This window comes from Cynocephalus volans, chromosome 1, assembly GCF_027409185.1.
Source record: "Cynocephalus volans isolate mCynVol1 chromosome 1, mCynVol1.pri, whole genome shotgun sequence".
Taxonomy (NCBI): domain Eukaryota; kingdom Metazoa; phylum Chordata; class Mammalia; order Dermoptera; family Cynocephalidae; genus Cynocephalus; species Cynocephalus volans.
This window is the reverse complement of record NC_084460.1, coordinates 165,821,384-165,844,239: the sequence shown is the minus strand read 5'-3', so window position 1 is coordinate 165,844,239 and position 22,856 is coordinate 165,821,384. Positions and strand designations below refer to the sequence as shown.

General features: G+C 36.6%; 1 protein-coding gene across 1 annotated transcript in view; it reads left to right on the top strand.

The window, feature by feature from the left end:
- Positions 1-14,285: 14,285 nt before the first annotated feature.
- TMPRSS15 (transmembrane serine protease 15) overlaps positions 14,286-22,856 on the top strand; it is a 130,824-nt gene continuing 122,253 nt past the window's right edge. The window contains exon 1 of the mRNA XM_063113305.1: positions 14,286-14,430. Within this exon, the coding sequence (XP_062969375.1) occupies positions 14,286-14,430 (145 nt within the window). The remainder of the gene's footprint in view (positions 14,431-22,856) is intronic.

Sequence of the window (22,856 nt, the reverse complement as noted above, 5' to 3'; positions counted from 1 at the left end):
TCTTGCAGTTTTATAAGAAACTTAAGATTGTTTTTTCTATTTCTGCAAAAAATTCTATTTGGATTTTGATGGAGGTAGCATTTAGTCTGTAGATCGCTTTGGGTGGTATGGACATTTAAACAATATTAAGTCTTCTAATCCATAATCAAGGCACGTTTTTCCACTTATTTGTGTCTCATAATTTCATTCCTTAATGTTTTGTAGTTTTCATTGTACAAGTATTTTACCTCCATGGTTAAGTTTATTTCTAAGTATTTTATTATTTCTGACGCTATTGAAAATGGATTTTTTTAAAACTTCCTTTTTGGATGGTTCCTTATTAATGTATTGAAACACAACTGACTTCTGTAAGTTTATTTTGTATCCTGTAATTTTAATTAATTCATTTTATTTGTTCCAACAGTTTGGGGGAGGGAAGTCTTTAGGGTTTTCTACATGTAGGATGATATCACTTCCAAACAGAGAAAATTTTACTTCTTCCTTTTTGATTTGAATTCCTTTTGTTTCATTTTCTTGTCTAATTGTTCTGGCTAGGACTTCCAGCACAATATCGAATAGAAGTGGTAAAAGCTACAGTAATTAAAACAGTACAGTCCTTGCATAAAGATAAACATATTGATCAATGGAACAGAATAGGGAGGCCAGAAATAACCCACCCGTAACTAGTCAGCTGATGTTTAACAAGTGTGCCAAGAACACAAAATGGTTAAAGGATAGTCTCTTTAACAAATGAAATTGGAAAAACTGTATATCCATATGCAAAAAAATGAAATTGGATCCCTACCTTGCACCGTACACAAAAGTCAAACTAAAGTGGACTAAAGACTTAAATGTTAAGAGCTGAAACCATAAAACTTCTAGAAGAAAACACAGGAGAAAACCTTCCTGATGTTGGTCTTGGCAATGATTTCTTGGACATGACACAAAAAACACAGGAAACAAAAGCAAAAATAGACAAGTGTAACTACATCAAATTAAAAAGCTGCTGTGCAGCAAAGAAAACAACAAAATTAAAAGATAACCTACAGAATGGGAGAAAATATTTACAAACCACAGATATGATAGAGGCAAATTTCCAAAATATATATGAAACTCTTACAACTCAATAGCAATAAATAAATAAATACATACAAACATACATAAATACATAAATAAATAACCTAATCGAAAAATGAGCAAGGGCCCTGAATCGGCACTTCTCCAAAGGAGAAATGTAAATGGCCAACAGGTGTATGAAAAAGTGCTCGACACCACTCATCATCAGGGAAATGCAGACCAAAACTATAGTTTTACTTTTAGAATGGCAGTTATCAAAAACCAAAAGATAAATGTTGGCAAGGATGCGGAGAAATTGGAACCTTAATACAATGTTTGTGGGAAAGTAAAATGGTGCAGAAGATATTAAAAACAGTATGAAGTTTCTTCAAAAAATTAAAAATAGAACTACCATATTATTCATCAATTCCACTTCTGGATGTGTGTGTGTGTGTGTGTGTGTGCGCGCGCGTGTGTGTGTGTGTAAAGGAATTGAAGTCAGGATCTCAAGCAGATATCTGCACCCCCATGTTCATTGCAGTAGTATTCACAATAGCCAAGATATGGAATCAACCTAAGTGTCCATCGACAAATAAGTAGATATAAAAAATGTACTGTAAACATACAGTGGAATATTATTTAGCCTTACAAATTAGGAAATCCTGCCTTTTCAAACAACATGCATGAATCTGGAAGTCATTATGCTGACTGAAGTTAACCAGTCACAGGGTAAATACTGCATGATTTCACTTATGTGAGGTATCTATAGTAGTCAAACTCATAGGAGCAGAGAATGGAACAATGGTTGCCAGGGGCTGGGGAGTTGAAGTTTAATGGCTATAACAGTTTATAAAACTTTGGGAGGTGTTGGATATGCCTATTACCTTGATTATGGTGATGATTTCACTTTGCATATGTCCAAACTCAGCATATTGTACACATAAAATATGTGCAGTACTTTGTATTTCAGTAAAGCTATTTAAAAAATGGAGTATAAATAACTTACAATTATAAGAATCAGGAACATTTCAAAAGAAACTAAGAATAAAACACAAATAGACATATCCTAACATTCTATTAAGTTCCTATATATTCCTTAAGACTATACATTCCTTTACTGAAATAACTAGTAGGAAAGAAAAATGTCATTAAACTATTATAATCTAAGAATTATTATTTTCAAATAAACAAGTAAGCACTTTCTAAATAAACTACTCTTTAAATGTTTTTTAACATCAGGAATTACATTTAAATTCCTAATCCAAACTCATAGTTACGGTTTTACTGTACAAGCAAGGTACACATGGCCACATCTAAACTGAAGGAAGACTGAGAACAAGGGCATGCAGCTGGTGGCCCTCAGGTAAAACTCAGGTAGTTCCATCACTAAGATTAGGAAGGGGAGAATAAATACAGGGAGAGAATGATCTCTACCATAGCTATCTTTATTTAAAATTTCTTATATGTACACAACCTGTCCAAGGATCTAATGTAAGGAATTTAACTTATCGTGTTATTATCCTGTTTAATTCCCTATGCCTAACCAAATTTACCAAATTCAAGCCTCTATTATTTACCCTACTTTCCTAAAATAGTGACTTTACAATAATGCTATCTTCCTAGTTACTGAGATATTTTATTTCTAATGTTAACGGTCCCAACTCTTAGCAGCAGCATGATTACTAGAAACATTAATCAAACACATAATTCTGGGTACAGTACAGTATTAACTAAGGAAAAAGCACACTACATACCTGGCCACTTTGTTATAGGAACTGATACTCTTAATAATAAAGGAGAAGAAAATAGTATTCATATTAAGAATCTATATATTTACCCAGTACAAAATATTAACCAGTGGATGTATTTGGGTGGTATCTAAAAAGACAGTCAGAAAAATGAAGTGCAAATTTTTATGTGGGAATTTTGAGGCCCAGACCAGGCCAGGAAAGTAGTTCCTAACTAGATGATCTTTTAATTAAATCTTGTCTTTATTCTTTCAGTTAGGGAAGAAAAGAGGATAAACTTTCTGGAACTGTTTTAATAACAAGATAGTGAAAAGTTAGCAAGTTGATGTAGAAAACTTATTCTATGGAAAAAGTAAAGCTTGATATAGTACTTTGGTGATGATAGCAGGGCAATTAGATAAAAGAGCCCCAAGAACATTTGACAAGTAGGTTCACTCTCTTTCAATATCAAAAAATCTTTTGACTTCCAGGCACTAAGATGATTAAAGTTAAAAAGTAACATGGTGAGAAGATAAATCCTGCCTGAGCTACAGATGTGGCTGGCACAACAATATAAAATCATGGGGCTGTGAATTGGTTAGGATTCTAGATACAGAGGGGGTTTCTTTGAAAATGACCTAAACTAGCAGTTGATAGGGAAGAACATGCTGATATTTTTTCAAAACTCCCTACTAACCAACTAAGATGCTATAAAAAGTGTGGTAACCCCTACTAGGAAAAACCAATCTCTCCCAGTCTAGTTCATTTTTCTTTCCTGAAATACAGGTCTATTTTTGAATACTGCCATGAATAGAGTTCTTTCCTTCGGAAGAGTTAAGTGCTATGCAGTTCAGCATGTTCCGGTATAATGCCTTTTATTCAAAAGTTTCATAATACACTTTACAGACAGTAGTTCAGAAAGTAGATTAGGGAGATATGCTTGGTGAGAGTGACTTTCATACAGCAAGGTAAGAAGCCACATACGGAGCGGGCACAAAGGATGAAGGGCAAGGAAGCAGAATTTGCATCAGCAAAGGGAAAGTAAATATGGTTTAACTGTAGTCAGACAAGGCAAAGATGAAAAGGAGTTGCAATGAGAATGAAAGGTCAGTGGGAGACATGAAGGAAAAGATCTTAAGAAAATGTTCTAAAAGACATGTCTCATGTAGGTGATTTTTAAATGGATATCTGAAACAAATCTGGGGGGGAAAAGGCTTTTTAATGTGATGGGACATAAATCATATACTTTCCTTTGGAAGGAACCAGAAAAATCATAAAGCCACGAAAACTTAGAAATGAAAGTGATTTGAAGATCGATAACTTTGTTCTCTAGAGGAGAAAACTGAAGCTTAACAAAAGTATTAGTGAAATGCCCAAGGATGCAAAGTTGGTTCTTCTGTCAACATGTCTAGTGCTTTTTCTATATCATACCACCTTTTTGAATGACAAATACATTTTTTAGAAATTAAAGGAGTGCAATTTTAAACAAAATATTTCAGTATATAGCATATAAGGGTACTTCAAAACTTCATGGAAAGATTTGCATTATCTTTCAATTTTATGTTTCCATGAACTTTTTTTAAGTACCATCATATTTATAAGCTTCTTTTACTATTAATCTAGAAGTAGTTCAGGAGCCCAACTTCTGTTTTATGGGATTGTAAAGAATTCAGGACGTTACTATTAATTTAAAGAAATCTGTACATTTTTAGGGTTTTTTTACATCTTTCTGTAAAATGGTATTCAGCCAAATACTAAATATTGTAGTATTTTTAATATTATGGGTTTAAAAAAACCCTAAATAATATTGTCCACTCATACGTTTTAGAGCCAGGGAGCTTTGATGTGATATCTAAATTAATTTTTAGGTGTCATTTCAGCTGAATAAAATTGACATAGTCTTTAGGCTGAATAAAATTTGGGTCAGAAATTACACTGGATAAACTTTTAGGTAAAACCAAAGTGAAGCTGAGGCTTAAAACATTTTTCTCTAGAATCTAATTAACACTATAAACTAGTTACAAACCAGTCAAAAACTCACCGGCAGCAAAAAAACAAAACAAAAACAAAAAACCAAATAAACAAGCAAACAAAACAAAGTTATGGCATAAACTTTGCCCAATAACATGAATATGAAGACACATGACTCTTTTTTTCAATCATTTACCTACAGACCCTCTCCTTCCCATCAGTATTGCTGAAAAGGAACTCCACAAACTTCTAATTTTCATTAATACCTTGAAATTTGTAGAAAAGCAGGTTGAATTTATGAGTAGGCAGACTAAGAAAAAGAAAGGGAAAATATCTCAGGATTAGCAAACCCTAGTGACCAGTGACTATTACAGGATCTCAGTGGAGATGGGAGGAAACCATAGGAGCTTGTTATTTCTCCATGCTCTTGATTAATTATAGGGGATAGCATGCAGGACAGTGGTATCCTGCTCACATTCACTGATAGAGTAAACCTCACATTAGTACATGGGAATATTGGTACAGGGTGTGAAACAAAATTGCAGAAAAGAGAAAGGAATACAGGCCATCACACAAAGGCTATATATAGCCTCATTTGAGTTCATCCTCCTCTCCCAACACCTTCCTCCAACCCCTTGGGTTACAAAAAAGAAAAAAAAAACAGAGTTTACTTTCTTCAAACTGTAGCTTATACAAATGCAAAGTGACTTCATCCACTCTATGGGAAAACTGTGGAAAAGAGCCTAGCTAGGGCTAAGTCAAGCATGAACCAGATGAAAAAAAATAGTGTGGTCCCTGTGTAAATATACTAGAAAAGAAGGAAGGAAGGAGGGAGGGGAAGAAGAAGGAAGGTAGGAAGAAAGGAAAGAAGGAAGTAAATAAAAATATTGCCAGAAGCTTTTTCTGGGAGCAAATTCAACTAATAGAAAAATTTCTACAGTAGCGTTTACTATAAAATAAATTGAGAAAATGTGTTAAAGACAATAAGAACTCAATAATAAAATAATGAAACCTAGAATTAGATTAAAAGAGAAAGGTTATAATTATAAAAATCAATTACAATCTGAATCAACAGCATTACACAAATAATTGATAAATTAGAAACATCAGAGAACAGAAAAACCTAGTTGAATGTTGCATAAAATTGAAATGAATGAGGGAGTTACAGATACTGAAATAATTAGGAGAGAAGTAGAGATACAGAGAAATGACTAAGGGAACCCAATTTAAGAGAGGTTGGAGCCCAACCCCACCAAGACATCCAGTAAATTAAATAACAAAGATTCAAAATTTTAATAAAGGAATTCTTTTTTTTTTTTTTTAGATTAAAGGAAAACTGAACAAGGCACACCACATTCCAACAAATCTCAATTCATGCAGAGGGAGAGAACATACCTTGGGCTACAAAGTGGAGTGGGGGGGGGCGGTGGAGGGGGAGGAAGGATGGGGAATAATTGGGTGGGGGACATGGGGTACAAACGCAATTTGTGTTAATGGGCATGCTGCCAGTATGAATCTGGCCTTCACATCTTGGGCACAAGTGGTGGCAATCAGCTTTGTATCTCATGAATATTCATTACCAATAAAATTTTTTTAACTCAATTCAAAATAATCAATGCCAACTTACTCTTTATTGAACCTCAAGTATGAAAAAAATTCTCTAGGCGTTCAGGCAGATGTATCACATATGGAAGTAAGATATAGGGTTACCGTCAGACATTTCCACAACTATATTCACTGTCAGAAAAACAGTATTAGAAAAATGAATTCCAAGAAAAAAAAAATTTGTCATTTACCTATGCATTTAATCACCGGCAGAGTATCAAAAGAGGAAGATTTCTCACATATGAAAGAATACAGGGAATATACAACCCATTGGCCTTTCTAAACACAGGTTTTAAAAAAATATGGTTGATTATGATTCACAAGCAATGCAAAAATGATTTGAACAGTCATAGAAGAGAGTAATTCCATAGAATAGCAGAGGTTCTGATGGAAAGTTGAAATGGCATCAAATGTTTATATCCAGTCAAATTTTTCTCCAAGTGTCAAAATCATAAAAAAAGAAATCCAATAAGCAAATCTGTGGGTTATAGTGTTTAAGAATACTCACTCTTAATGATATTTAAAAATCCACATTTACTAATTTGCCCTGTAAGTTTATAAAATAGTCCTTACTCTTTGTACACATAGATTACTGTCCTCTTGCAAACCCTAAAAAATAAAGAGGCTTACCAATTAGATCTTAGAATAACAGGTTAAAATTACATATAAAGAAAAAGAAAAGAAATATACCAGCCTTGCAGACATGCAAACGTATGTTTCATAGGCTCTGTCAACTTTGAACCATCAATCACAAGAGTGTTAATTAACTTACTACACTGGAACATTTGGATACATTTTCAGAGAGAAAAATCATGTGTGAAATCTCCAGAATTATTTTGGATGAAGAATATATTCTTTTTTTTTTTTTTTTTTTTTATTCACTGGGGAAGGGACTGCCTCTTCAGCAAGTGGTGCTGGGATAACTGGATATCGATATGCAGGAGAATGAAACTAGATCCATACCTCTCACCGTATACTAAAATCAACTCAAAATGGATTAAGGATTTAAATATACACCCTGAGACAATAAAACTTCTTAAAGAAAACATAGGGGAAACACTTCAGGAAATAGGACTGGGCACAGACTTCATGAATACGACCCCAAAAGCACGGGCAACCAAAGGAAAAATAAACAAATGGGATTATATCAAACTAAAAAGCTTCTGCACAGCAAAAGAAACAATTAAAAGAGTTAAAAGACAACCAACAGAGTGGGAGAAAATATTTGCAAAATATACATCTGACAAAGGATTAATATCCAGAATATATAAGGAACTCAAACAACTTTACAAGAAGAAAACAAGCAACCCAATTAAAAAATGGGCAAAAGAGCTAAGTAGGCATTTCTCTAAGGAAGATATCCAAATGGCCAACAGACATATGAAAAAATGCTCAACATCACTCAGCATCCGGGAAATGCAAATCAAAACCACATTGAGATACCATCTAACCCCAGTTAGGATGGCTAAAATCCAAAAGACTATGAACGATAAATGCTGGCGAGGCTGCGGAGAAAAAGGAACTCTCATACATTGTTGGTGGGACTGCAAAATGGTGCAGCCTCTATGGAAAATGGTATGGAGGTTCCTTAAACAATTGCAAATAGATCTACCATACGACCCAGCCATCCCACTGTTGGGAATATACCCAGAGGAATGGAAATCATCAAGTCGAAGGTATACCTGTTCCCCAATGTTCATCGCAGCACTCTTTACAATAGCCAAGAGTTGGAACCAGCCCAAATGCCCATCATCAGATGAGTGGATACGGAAAATGTGGTACATCTACACAATGGAATACTACTCAGCTATAAAAACGAATGAAATACTGCCATTTGCAACAACATGGATGGACCTTGAGAGAATTATATTAAGTGAAACAAGTCAGGCACAGAAAGAGAAATACCACATGTTCTCACTTATTGGAGGGAGCTAAAAATTAATATATAAATTCACACACACACATACACACATACACACACAAACCGGGGGGCGGGGAGGAAGAAGATATAACAACCACAATTATTTGAAGTTGATACAACAAACAAACAGAAAGGACATTGTTGGGGGGGAGGGGGGGAGGGGGGAGGGAGGGAGGTTTTGGTGATGGGGAGCATTAATCAGCTACAATGTATATCGACAAAATAAAATTTAAAAAAAAAAAAAAAAAAAAAAAGAAGAATATATTCTTATCTTATATATTTTTTAAATTTAACCTTATTTAATATATTTATCTGATAACAACCTAGTTACAGAAAATTATTAAAGATGAAAGCTGTTTGGATTTTTTTTTTCTTGCCTTGTATTGAACAGTGAAAGAAATTTTATATAAATGCTGGTAGCCTTAATCTTTAAATACTCTCTGCAATTACTACTGCTACTTTGTACAGTCAGAGTTTAATACCTCATATTTGTTGAGCAAACAAACAGATTATGTTGTATACCATGGTTCTTTACCCTCTGGTCCTTATGCTTTGATAGCATTATCAAGAGCTTATCATACTCCTAATTTTCTCAGCTGGAGTATTTTTACCCTTTCATTCACTGTGGGCAAAAATAATAATAACTCTCTTTTAGGACTTTAGCAAAGCTTCAACACTGGCTATACCTACTCCATCTCCTGCTATGCTCAAGTTTCTTCCCATCTCATTATTCTAACAAGAATAAGTCACTCCCATCACTGAAATGGTACCCAAAAGCTTTATTTACTCACTGAAAGCTTCATTAAGAATGTTAGTGATGTTTACCTATCCAGAGCTATATAATCTCTTTATTCAACATCCCAAATATATTACACTTATTTGTTTCTACTTCATATAGATCATTTTAGCTTATGTGGTTAAATATTTAAGTAGATGTTTAAAATAAGTATTGTATTCTACTATAGACATTCAATGACTTGACTTAAGGGGGATTTTTTTGTAACTTCTGCTTTTCTCAAAATAGAAAGTTCTGTATAAAGTTTCTTAAAATTTTAGTGATTGTTTAATAAAGATGAAAATTATTATTAATATTACAGCAATTTCAATCATTTGCCTCCCCTTTAACTTTATACACACACACACACACACACACACACACACACACACACACACACACACACACATATGGAAAAAATGCAGAACACTATTAACTCATATGTCCTAATTGTCTAGCTCTGTCAAAGTTATGTTGGTTCATTAAATTACTTCAAAAATTTTAAGAGAACTAACAACACAAATGCACCTTGATATTCTACCTTTACACTATCTACCTCCTTTATTGCTTAGAAATAACCACCATACTGAATTTTCTGTTTATCATCTGCATGTGCACTTTTATTACACACAACTAAATGACTAAACAAACGATTTTCTTTTTTGATTTTAAATAGTTTAACACTATGTATATCCTTCTAAACTTTTTTTTTTTTTTTTTCTTAAAATTTTGTTTTACTATTTCCAGGCTGATACATACAGCTCCAGTTCATGTACTTTTATATGAGTTTATTTAATTTTGCTAGATATTACCAAATTGCTATTTAACATGATTATTTGAATCTTCACTCTCATAAGCAATAAATGTCACTACTTAGTAAAGCAATTAATGCTACTACTTAGTAATGCTAAGGCTTTTAATTTTTCCTAATATGTATGAAGGCGATATTTCATTTTTTTCTTGAATTGGAATTCCATAATTACTACTGAAGTTGAGCACCTATAGATATTTGTGTGTTTCTGTTTTGTTTCTTTCTTGTTCGGTTTTGGTTTTTTTGTTAATTACCTGCTGTTTGTCTTTATTTGTTAATTAGCAGAAATTCTTTATAAATTCTGGATAGTGTTTTTCGTTTGTAAGCTGTAGCAGACATTGTAAAGATCCCATGCCCACAGGCATTCTCATTCATCTCTGCACACTGAAGTCGGCTTCCACTGAATGTTCTACCCACACACAGAGCAAGCTGAAAGTGCTGGAGAGAAACGTCCCGGAAGCTACTCTCAACCAACGAGCATCACCACTGGGCAAGTAAAGACCCCCGCTTCCATGCGCATTAATTGGGAAACTGATGCCTGTTCTCACTGTCTTGCCACACACCCCCAGCAGGATTATGTTCCAGATGCCTGTGGTGGTAACTGTGTTGATCACACACAGTCTTCATTGGATTTATTTACCCAACCCCCTGCTTTCTTACTTCCAACTCCTCTCATGGAGTTTCCGTGGACTGCCTCCCAAATAAATTTGAGTATCTCATACTAAAATCCTTGCCTCAGTTCTGTTCTGTTGTAGCCAAACTGAAACATGGGGGGGAGGGAGAAGGGAGGGAGGTTTTGGTGATGGGGAGCATTAATCAGCTACAATGTATATCGACAAAATAAAATTTAAAAAAAAAAAAAAAAAAAAAAAAAGATTTAAAAAAATAAGCTAGTTGGTTATCAGGTACAAGACATCCATACCACCTTTTTGGTGTAAAGAGCAAGGTAGGAAATATTTTTAATTAGAAAACTGGCAAGAAGGCGGCTAGTTGAGTGATAAAGTTTCCAACTGTGTAGGTAACCTGTTTAGCCAGGACCAGATGGTTCGGAGGGCTGGTAACAAAATAAAAAGTATTCTCTATCTAGGTCAGCACTGAATCCAGCCCAGATCACAAATAACGGAGAGTTGTTTGGGTAGATGTGTTTTCAGAGGCTGATGGACATGAGTGGGTGTTCTGAAACACAGGCATATCTGAATTTGTTCTAATTTGGCTCCTTTTTGGGCAGTCTTCGGTCCTGAGTTCTCTCTACAGGACAGATCTGTAATTGTGGTTCTGTCCCAAAAGATTACAGCACATCATTGACTCTCCGGAACTTTAAAGAAAAACATAGTGTCATGTATAAACTAAAATGTAGGGAATCTCCCCCTACATTTTAGTGGGTGAAAGTGCAAATTATTACAATTTTCTATAGGTCAATTTGACCTTATACCACATATCAAAAACTCCTAAAAGTTTGCAAAGCATTTGCCCAGTATTATACTTCTAGTTTATTCTAAGGAAATAATCAAGAATGTGCCCTAAGATCTTATTTATAATAATATTTTTTTAAAAAACAGATCAATGAACTATTGCTCTTATTGTCCAACAATAGGGGATTTTCAAAAATATGATGATGGTACTTTAGCTATTAAGAACATTATTTCAGATATATATTTACTGACATAGAAAGATGTCTATTATATATTGCTAACTGGAAAAAAGCTGGTTATAAAATAGTCTGGTTCCATGTTTGTTTGCTTTAAAAAATCTTTGCATACACACATGCATGTACATACATACATGTATATGTGCTTAGAAAAATATGTGAAAAGTTAGCCACAGTTAACTCTGGGAATAGAATAACAGGCAATTTTTTTCCTTCTTTTTTGTTATCCCTATTTCCTAAACTTTTTATAATAAACAAGCATTTACTTTTAAAAAAAAAAATAAATAAAATAAAAAAATAAAAAAATAAAAAAAAAAAAAGTTGTGTCTTAGGTTTTTACTTTCTTAGGTTTTCATGGGGTACAAAGCTGACCGCCACCGCCTGTGCCCAAGATGTGATGATCAGATCAATATCGTCGGCATGCCTACTACCACAAAGTGCAATTATTCCCCGTGTCCCCCACTGAGGATTTTACTTTCTTTTGTTTTTGGGGGGGTGGAAGTGTTATAATTGGCTAAATATAAAAATAATCTTTCTGGTTTATCCTTTTATTTTTAAATCCATTTTTAAAAATTTCTTCAAAACCTTATAATCAGAAAAACATTCTTCAATAGTTTCTTCAAAAATATTCTGTAGTTTTTATGTATATTTAATGCACCTGAGATTTACTTTTTTTATGGTGTGAGATACGGATATAATTTTATTTATCTGAAGATGGATAACAAATTGACCCAGCACTGTTTATTGAATAGCCATTCTTTCTTCACCTACTACCACTAGTAACACTATGTTTTCAATATATGAAGTTTTCATATGTGAATCAAGTTGTTTATGGACACTATTCTTTACCGCTAAAATATTTCTCTACTCCTGAACTGATTCTGCACTCTATTTTTATAACTTTGCAATTAGTTTCGTGATCTGATACGGCAAGTCTTGTTTTATTTTAATTACTTTTTAAAAAAAATTTCAGGACATGTGATTTGTTCTTTTTGATGTTCACCTGTTTGTTTTATTTGTCAGTCTGCCCTCCATAAATGATTGCCTTTTTTAAAAAAGCTATTCTTCCACTCACTTACTTGAATATACTAAATATAATTATTTGAAACATAATATTTGAAGATAATTTATCATCTGGATGCTGATTTTCTTTCTGAACCTAAATAAATCATTTTGGGTTTCCAGTCTTATATTTCATCTATTATTACCCTGTGCTTGGAGTAGAGCACGTTAACTTCCTTTGTTGTCTTCTCCTTTCCTTCTATAAAGTAAAAAAGAAAAAAAGAAAAAATGTAACTTAGAGTTCTACTTGATTTTCTGACAAGTTTGTTTCTGCATCAGCTATACAAAGAAAACAGTATCATGCTTCCATCTCCTTGGCTTTTTCAATTCAAGGGGCACCTTTCCAGGCCAAAATTTTAAGAGATAGTCTGGCATATTATTAGAATTGTCCCCAAATAAAATGAACTTCTCTCAGCTCCATCTCTCATGTCTCTCATTTCATGTATATTTTAGAGGATTTAATGATAGGTATTAATTCAATTAAAAAAAAATTTTAATGACATTCATTTACTTATTTACATTATGCTTTTTATCAGCAAGGATTTGAGTGCAACACGCAATCCTCTTCTTTAAAGGAGAAGAGTGGCTGTTGTTCATCCTAGCCAATTATTACAGGGAGCAATTTGAGTATATTAAGGGTTTCTGATCTAGGAGTTCCTTACCTCTGGCCGGCTTTACCTACCAGAGCAAAATGCAACTTGGTTTACTTCAGAATAGGTTTAGTCTTTGTTTGTTTGTTTGTTTTGTTTGTTTATTTGGGGTTTTTTAAATCCTAAATTCATTATTCAAGTGTGGAAGTTTCAGCCATACACTGTAATTATCAGAAAACAGCTTTGGTTTTCCCACAATGCATAGGTCTACAATTATGAGTGTCATTATCTTAACCTGTTCTCTTGTTATAATTGGCATGTTTAAAGAGATAAAGTCCAGGCCAAGTAAGCAATGTTTTCCCCACCCAGAATATTTTCTTAAAATAGAAACAAATGCTGTATTCCTCTTATGGCAGCTACTACTATTGCTGATAATTGCACAGAGAGTAGCCATATGATGCCTTATTTAAGTGGACTTTCTTTAAGTTAAATCAATACCACCTAACATTACATAACTCACATGGGTGACATAATGAAGTTTACAAACCTTTAGATTGTTTCAAGAAGAATATATATTTAAAGAGAGAGAATATATATGTTAGGCTTTATATACAACTGTGCGTAAAAGTTATTTTTGGAAGGTCTACACCCACAAACAACAGGAGAAATGCCTTACTAATGAACTGAGTCAGAGGGCAAGAGGTCGATCTGTTAGGAAATCTCTTTACAAATATCAAGTGCATGTGCCTAATGACAAATTTATCTGTCATGAATTTCGTATTTTTCCTGATAGTTCTCAAAATGATAAAGCGTCATTTTTGTTTACAACATGAATTAAATTGCATTCACCTCAATAAATGGTCTGTTCAGGTGATTAACATTTACAACTCCAGGCATCTTTATTCATTTATATCTGCTTAACGATTAACTGCCCTTTTTAAGCTACTTAATGTATAGAGACATAATGCTGCTGAAGGGACATACACAGCTTGTTTACACTGACTAGTTTGAGTGTAGACTTCGATTGCTGTTGCTTGACAAATCTTTTTTAATAACGAGAGATTTATTTTGCTCTTTAGTTGGTGCAGGTATTTATATGATCTTATAGTTCTTAAGCTAGTTAACCTCCAAAAACCAAAAATGGAATCAAAAAGAAGTGTACCTCCCAGACACCATTCTCTCAGCTACAATGAAATCATGTTTGCTGCTCTCTTCGCTGTATTGGTGGTGGTCTGTGCTGGATTAATGGTGGTGTCCTGGCTGGCAATCAAAGAATCAGAAAGCGGTAAGTCAGATGGAGTGGGTTCCTGAAGGTGCTCTCAGATGAAAGTACACACATTCATCTCAGTTATCCTGTCAGTACATTTTATTTACTGCTGTGGCTTCATGACAAGATATTTATGTTGTATTCAGATGCTTCTCTGCAGTTGACTTCATAGAATATTAGAAAATTTAGTTGGTATGTAATTTGAAACTAATCCAGAATTCAAACACTAAGACCTGAGTTTTTTCAAATAAATAGTTTTAAGTAAGTTTCTCAGTTTCAACAAGTAACAAAGTAGTTTTCATAATCTTTAAGATGTATAATCATTTGGAAGTCCATTAGAATCATTAATGTTCAATAAAGATACAAAATTTAAGGTTTTTTTACAAGTAAAATAGAATATAAATATTTACACATGTTAATATGATTTAATAGTGGATAACAAAATATTTTAAAAATTGAGTTAAATCTATGCCAGAACACATAAGGACATAAGACATACTTTTAAAAATCGTATTTATTTATTAATATTGTTTTTTTTACATTCTAAGATGTTGCATAGTAATTGAGGGGGAGGAGGGGAAATAGGGTGGAAGGAGAACAAGAGGGAATGGTCGAGGCCCTTGGCACCCCCCTCATTCTGGCAGGGGAGACCAGGGGACTTCAAGCAGCAGCTCAATCATTGCTAGGCTGGATGGCTGAAGCCCTCAGCCCCACACTACCCCAGCTCAGGAGCCCAGGGTGTTTCCAGTGGTGGCTTCAGTGGTCCTCACTGAGCTGGTTACAGATGTCAGGGGAGCGTGGCTGAGGATCTTGGCCCTCCACTGTCCCAGCCTAGGAGCCTGGGGGACTTCCTGCGGTGGCTCAGTGGTCATCGTTGGACTGGTTGCAGTTGTCAGGGGAGTACGGCCGAGACCCACGGCCCTCACTCCCCAGTTTGGGTGCCCAGGAGGCTTCCGGTCCTTCTAGGTGTTGGGAAAATAGAATAATTTGGTCAGGGCCCTCGCCTCAGGTCCAGTTGGGTGTGATTCAGCATCCTTTGTAAGCAAAGTGTGTGTGTGTGTGTGTGTGTGTGTGTGTGTGTGTCTGTGTGTGTGTGTGAATTTATATATTAATTTTTAGCTCCCACCAATAAGTGAGAACAAGTGGTATTTCTCTTTCTGTGCTTGACTTGTTTCACTTAATATAATTCTCTCAAGGTCCATCCATGTTGTTGCAAATGGCAGTATTTCATTCGTTTTTATAGCTGAGTAGTATTCCATTGTGTAGATGTACCACATTTTCCGTATCCACTCATCTGATGATGGGTATTTGGGCTGGTTCCAACTCTTGGCTATTGTAAAGAGTGCTGCGATGAACATTGGGAAACAGGTATACCTTCGACTTGATGATTTCCATTCCTCTGGGTATATTCCCAACAGTGGGATAGCTGGGTCGTATGGTAGATCTATCTGCAATTGTTTGAGGAACCTCCATACCATTTTCCATAGAGGCTGCACCATTTTGCAGTCCCACCAACAATGTATGAGAGTTCCTTTTTCTCCACAGCCTCGCCAGCATTTATCGTTCAGAGTCTTTTGGATTTTAGCCATCCTAACTGGAGTTAGATGGTATCTCAATGTCGTTTTGATTTGCATTTCCCGGATGCTGAGTGATGTTGAGCATTTTTTCATATGTCTGTTAGCCATTTGGATATCTTCCTTAGAGAAATGCCTATTTAGCTCTTTGCCCATTTTTTAATTGGGTTGCTTGTTTTCTTCTTGTACAGTTGTTTGAGTTCCTTATATATTCTGGATATTAATCCTTTGTCAGATATATATTTTGCAAATATTTTCTCCCATTCTGTTGGTTGTCTTTTAACTCTGTTACTTGTTTCTTTTGCTGTGCAGAAGCTTTTTAGTTTGATATAATCCCATTTGTTTATTTTTCCTTTGGTTGCCCGTGCTTTTGGGGTCGTATTCATGAAGTCTGTGCCCAGTCCTATTTCCTGAAGTGTTTCTCCTATGTTTTCTTTAAGAAGTTTTATTGTTTCAGGATGTATATTTAAATCCTTAATCCATTTTGAGTTGATTTTAGTATACGGTGAGAGGTATGGATCTAGTTTCATTCTCCTGCATATGGATATCCAGTTATCCCAGCACCATTTGCTGAAGAGGCAGTCCCTTCCCCACTGAATAGGCTCGGTGCCTTTGTCAAAGATCAGCTGACAGTAAGTGTGTGGGTTGATTTCTGGATCCTCTATTCTATTCCATTGGTCAGTGTGTCTGTTTTTATGCCAGTACCATACTGTTTTGGTTATTATAGCTTTGTAGTATAGCTTAAAGTCAGGTAGTGTTATGCCTCCAGCTTTATTTTTTTTGCTCAGCATTGCTTTGGCTATGCGTGGTCTTTTATTATTCCATATAAATGTCTGGATAGTTGTTTCCATTTCTGAGAAAAATGTCTTTGGAATTTTGATGGGGATTGCATTGAATTTGTATATCACTTTGGGTAGTATGGACATTTTCACTATGTTGATTCTTCCAATCCAAGAGCATGGAATATCTTTCCATCTTCTTGTATCCTCTCTAATTTCTCTCAGCAGTGGTTTGTAGTTCTCATTATAGAGATTTTTCACCTCCTTGGTTAACTCAATTCCTAAGTATTTTATTTTTTGGGTGGCTATTGTAAATGGGCAGGCTTTCTTGATTTCTCCTTCTGCATGTTCACTATTGGAGAAAAGAAATGCTACTGATTTTTGTGTGTTGATTTTGTATCCTGCTACTGTGCTGAAATCATTTATCAATTCCAACAGTTTTTTTGTAGAGGTTTTAGGCTGTTTGATATATAGGATCATGTCATCTGCAAACAGGGACAGTTTGACTTCATCTTTTCCAATCTCGATGCCCTTTTTTTCCTTCTCTTCTCTGATTGCTCTGGCTAGTACTTCCAACACTATGTTGAATAGGAGTGGTGAGAGTGGGCATCCTTGTCTAGTGCCTGTTCTTAAAGGAAAAGCTTTCAGCTTTTCCCCATTCAGGATGATATTGGCTGTGGGTTTGGCATATATGGCTTTAATTATGTTGAGATACTTTCCCTGTATACCTAACTTATAGAGGGTCTTTGTCATGAATGAGTGCTGAACTTTATCAAATGCTTTTTCAGCATCTATAGAGATGATCATATGGTCCTTGTGTTTGAGTTAATTAATATGGTGTATCACATTTATTGATTTGCGTATGTTGAACCAACCTTGCATCCCTGGGATGAATCCCACTTGATCGTGATGAATAATTTTTCGTATGTGTTGCTGTATTCTGTTTCCTAGTATTTTAGTGAGGATTTTTGCAGCTATATTCATCAAGGATATTGGCCTGTAGTTTTCGTTTTTGGTTATATCTTTACCTGGTTTTGGTATCAGGATGATGTTTGCTTCATAGAATGAGTTTGGGAGATTTGCGTCCGTTTCAATCTTTTGGAATAGTTTGTAAAGAATCGGTGTCAATTCCTCTTTGAATGTTTGGTAAAATTCTGCTGTGAATCCATCTGGTCCTGGGCTTTTCTTTGTTGGGAGCCTTCTGATAACAGCTTCAACCTCCTTTATTGTTATTGGTCTGTTCAAATTTTCTACGTCTTCACGGTTCAGTTTTGGGAGCTTGTGTGTGTCCAGAAATTTATCCATTTCCTCCAGATTTTCAAATTTGCTGGCGTATAGTTGTTTATAGTAGTCTCGAATGATTCCTTGTATTTCAGATGAATCAGTTGTAATATCGCTTTTTTCATTTCTAATTTTTGTTATTTGAGTCTTCTCTCTTCTTTTTTTTGTTAGCCATGCTAATGGTTTGTCAATTTTATTTATCTTTTCAGAAAACCAACTTTTTGATTCGTTGATCTTTTGAATTGTTTTTTGGTTTTCAATTTCATTCAGTTCTGCTCTGATCTTAAGGATTTCTTTCCGTCTGCTAACTTTAGGTTTGGATTGTTCTTGTTTTTCTAGTTCTTTAAGGTGAAGTGTTAGGTTGTTCACTTGCCATCTTTCTATTCTTCTGAAGTGAGCGTTTAATGCAATAAATTTTCCCCTCAATACTGCTTTTGCAGTATCCCACAGGTTTTGGTATGATGTATCATTGTTTTCATTAGTTTCAATAAGTTTTTTGATTTCCTGCTTGATTTCTTCTTGGACCCATATGTCATTAAGTAGAATGCTGTTTAATTTCCATGTGTTTGTATAGTTTCCAGAGTTTCGTTTGTTATTAATTTCTAGTTTTAATCCATTGTGGTCTGAGAAGATACATGGGATAATTCCAACTTTTTTGAATTTATTGAGACTTGATTTGTGACCTAATATGTGATCTATCCTGGAGAATGATCCATGTGCTGATGAGAAAAATGAATATTCTGAGGTTGTTGGGTGGAATGTTCTGTAGATATCTGCCAATTCCAATTGGTCTAGAGTCTTGTTTAGATCTTGTGTTTCTCTGCTGATTCTTTGTCTAGATGATCTGTCTAATATTGACAGTGGGGTGTTCAGGTCCCCTGCTATTATAGTATTAGTGTCTATTTCCTTCTTTAGGTCTAATAGAGTTTGTTTTATAAATCTGGCTGCTCCAACATTGGGTGCACACATATTTATGATTGTTATGTCTTCTTGATGGATCAGTCCTTTTATCATTAAGTAGTGTCCCTCATTGTCTCTTTTTATGGTTTTTAGTTTAAATTCTATTTTGTCAGATATAAGAATAGCTACTCCAGCTCGTTTTTCTTTTCTGTTTGCATGGTAAATCTTTTTCCATCCTTTCACTCTTAGTCTGTGTGAATCTTTATGGGTGAGGTGGGTCTCTTGTAGGCAGCATATAGTTGGGTCCTGCTTTTTGATCCAGTCAGCCAGTCTGTGTCTTTTAATTGGGGAATTTAAGCCTTTTACATTAAGAGTTGTTATTGAAAGGTGTTGATTTATTCCTAGCATTTTATTGGTTGTTTGGTTGTCTTAGGTGTCTTTTGTCCCTTGCTTTCTGATTTACTGTTTGGTTTCTGTGTTTGTTGGTTCCTTAGGTTGTAGATAGTGTTTTTGTTAGCTTGTTTTCTCTTCATGAATGCCATTTTTATTATACTAGCGGGTTTAGATTTTTCTTGGGTTTTTATGGCAGTGGTAGTTATTTTTCAGGAACCAAACCCAGTACTCCCTTGAGGATTTCTTGTAAGGGTGGTCTTGTGGTAGTGAACTCCCGCAGTTTTTGTTTGTCTGAGAAATATACTATTTGCCCCTCATTTCGGAAGGATAGCCTTGCAGGGTAGAGTATTCTTGGCTGGCAATCTTTGTCTTTTAGTATTTTGAAAATATCATCCCATTCCTTTCTAGCTTTTAGGGTTTGTGATGAAAAGTCTGATGTTAACCTGATTGGGGCTCCCTTATAGGTGATTTGACACTTCTCTCTTGCAGCTTTTAAGATTCTCTCTTTATCTCTGAGTTTTGCCAATTTGACTATGACATGTCTTGGAGAAGGTCTTTTTGGGTTGAATACATTTGGAGATCGTTGAGCTTCCTGGATCTGAAGATCTGTGATTTTTCCTATACCTGGGAAGTTTTCTGCCACTATTTTGTGGAATATGTTTTCAGTGGAATCTCCATTTTCCTCCCCTTCTGGAATACCCATGACTCGGATATTTGATCGCTTAAGGTTGTCTGATATATCTCTCAGATTTTCTTCAATGTCCTTGATTCTTTTTTCTTTCTTTTTGTCTGCTTGTGTTATTTCAAACAGCCCATCTTCAAGTTCAGAGGTTCTCTCTTCAACTTCGACAAGCCTGCTGGTTAAACTCTCCGTTGTGTTTTTTATTTCGTTGAATAACTTCTTCAGTTCAGCAAGTTCTGCTACATTTTTTTTCAGGACATTGATTTCCTTGTACATTTCCTCTTTCAGATCCTGTATACTTTTCCTCATTTCATCATGATGTCTAGCTGAGTTTTCTTGTATCTCATTCAGTTTCCTTAGAATTATCACTCGAAATTCCTTATCAGTTATTTCAAGGGCTTCTTGTTCTATAGGATCTAGAGTTTGAGATTTATTAACTTTTGGTGGTGTACTTTCTTGATTTTTTGTATTTCTGGTATCTTTTTTTTTGGTGTTTATTCATTGTGGCAGGAGGTTTCACAGTCCACCGGTTTGAGACTAATGACTAACTAGGATGTTGCTGTGGTTGCCAATTTCGTATGGCTCCCTCCGTGACTGCTCAGTTGGCCTCTAGTGCCTTGTGTGTGTGGTTGCCTCGGGTCTTGGGCTTCTCCGGGGATCCGCCTTTCTGGTCAGCTTGGACTCTGCTGGGCTGGTGGATCACGTACCACAGGGTGTGTGATCTCTGTTGAGCTTTCACTTCCTGTGCAGGACTTCTCCCTGTTCCGTGTGCTCTGACCCAGGCTGTTAGATTGTGCAGTGGCGACCCCACCGGGTGTGTGGTTTCTGTCGAGTCTCCGCCTCCCTGGCCGCACGTCTCCCCACTCTGTGCGCACTGTGCTGGGCTGGGGCGTGTCTTCTGCACTCCTCGTCTATCAGCTGGGCCTTCAAGACCCTGCTCGGCACCGCCTCGCCCAGGAAGTCTACCAGGTTTCTGCTAGGCACAGACGACCAGTCTCTCTGGGTGCCTTTGTAGCACTATGTAGATCTTTCTCGGGTCTTGTTCACCTTTGTATCCCCCCAGTATAAACCTAGTCTAGTGCCCACCTGCAGCCAGCTCTCCGGCAGGTTCAAGTGGACCTTGGAACTCTCCTACCACACTATTCCCAACCAGAAATTCGTTAGGCTTTTTTCCAAACTGGTGGCCGCAGAGATGGTATCTGCCTCCCAGTAACAGGGAGTTTACCTGGGGCCGGAGTCCAGGGTGTGGTGGAGTGACAGTCGGCCCGCCCGTACTTCCTTGCCCTCCCGAGACTGGCCGGGGACGCCCCACGCCACCAGCCCCACCAGAGAACCACGGAGGGAGTGGGAGCAGAGGCCGGTCTGCAGGCTCCGGAAAGCCCCGCGCCAGGCCAAGCAAGTGGGAGGGCTCAGTGATGGCGGAGCAGGGCAGAGCTGCCCGCACCTGGGAAAATGGAGGCAGCACCGGGGCGGTGAGTGGCCTGGTGGTGCAGGCGGGAGCCGCGTGGGCATCCACCCCCCGAACAGAGCTGTGCCAGGGATCACTCACAGTGCTGTGCCAGGTCGGGTGCTCGCTCTGTCTCTGGTTTGCCTCCTTTCCCAGTTCTCGGCCGCTGCCGCCTCGGGCTGTTCAGTCGCAGTGCGGCTTGGGCGCTCCCAGGAAACTTCTTTAATGCCGGCCTGAAACCTCGAATCCTGAATAGGGCAGCTGGCCGCCTTCAGCGCGGCCCCGGCCTCCGGGATCCTGTCTGCATCCACAGCAGCCCTGCCGCCTCGTTCCCTGTTTCGAGACTCACTTTTGCAGCTAAGAAACAGTTCTTTTCCTGCTCCACACTTCAAAGCTGTTGCCTGTAAATGAGGCAGCCTTTCCTGCCGGGGGTAAAGTGGCGGTCACCCCCCACGACCGGCCAGCAGCAGCGTTCCTCCCTTAAGAGATGGCGAGAGGAAGGTCCACAAGTTTCCCGTCTGTCTGAGGCCCAGTGGCCACCTTTTCCACCTCAGCTACTCCGCGCCAGCCGCCGCAGCCTCCGCCATCTTGAAAACTCCTCGAAGCAATTCATTTTAAATATAAATATGGTTGATACTTGAACAACACAGGTTTGAACTGCAGGGGTCCATTTATATGCATTTTTTTTTCCCGTAAATATGTTGGAAAATTTTTAGGAGATTTGCAACAATTTGAAAAAAAGCATGCAGATGAGTTGCAAAGCCTTGAACTACTGAAAAAATTAAGGAAAATTAAGGTATGTCATTAATGCATAAAATATATGTAAATACTAGTCTACTGTAGTGTATTGAATTATGTCCCCCCAAACTCACAGAAGCTTGAATTGTGTCCCCCAAGTTTTATGTATTAGAAACTTGGCCCCCACTGTGACTAAGAGGGTGGAAGATCCTATTATGGTGATTGAAAGGTGGAGCCTTGAAGAGATGATTGGATGGTAGGACCATGCTGTAGTGAATGGATCAATAATGGCAGTCAGAGGCATGGTCCTGAGGGCTTTAAAAAAAGAGAGAAGGGAGTCTGCCTCTCTCTCTGCTCTGTCTGCTTCCACCATCTTGCAATGTGAGACCCCTAGGTCACTGTCACCACATGTAACCAGATGTGTTTTTTGGACTTTGGACTTCCCAGCCTCAGAAACGATAAGCAATAAATTTTGTTTTCTTTCTAAATTACCCATTTCCGGGTTATAAGCAATGGAAACAGACTAATACATCTATTTTATCATTTACTACCATAAAATATACACCAATCTATTATGAAAATAAAAATTTATCAAAACTTACACAGGTGAACACTTACAAACCATACATGATATCATTAATATTTAAGAG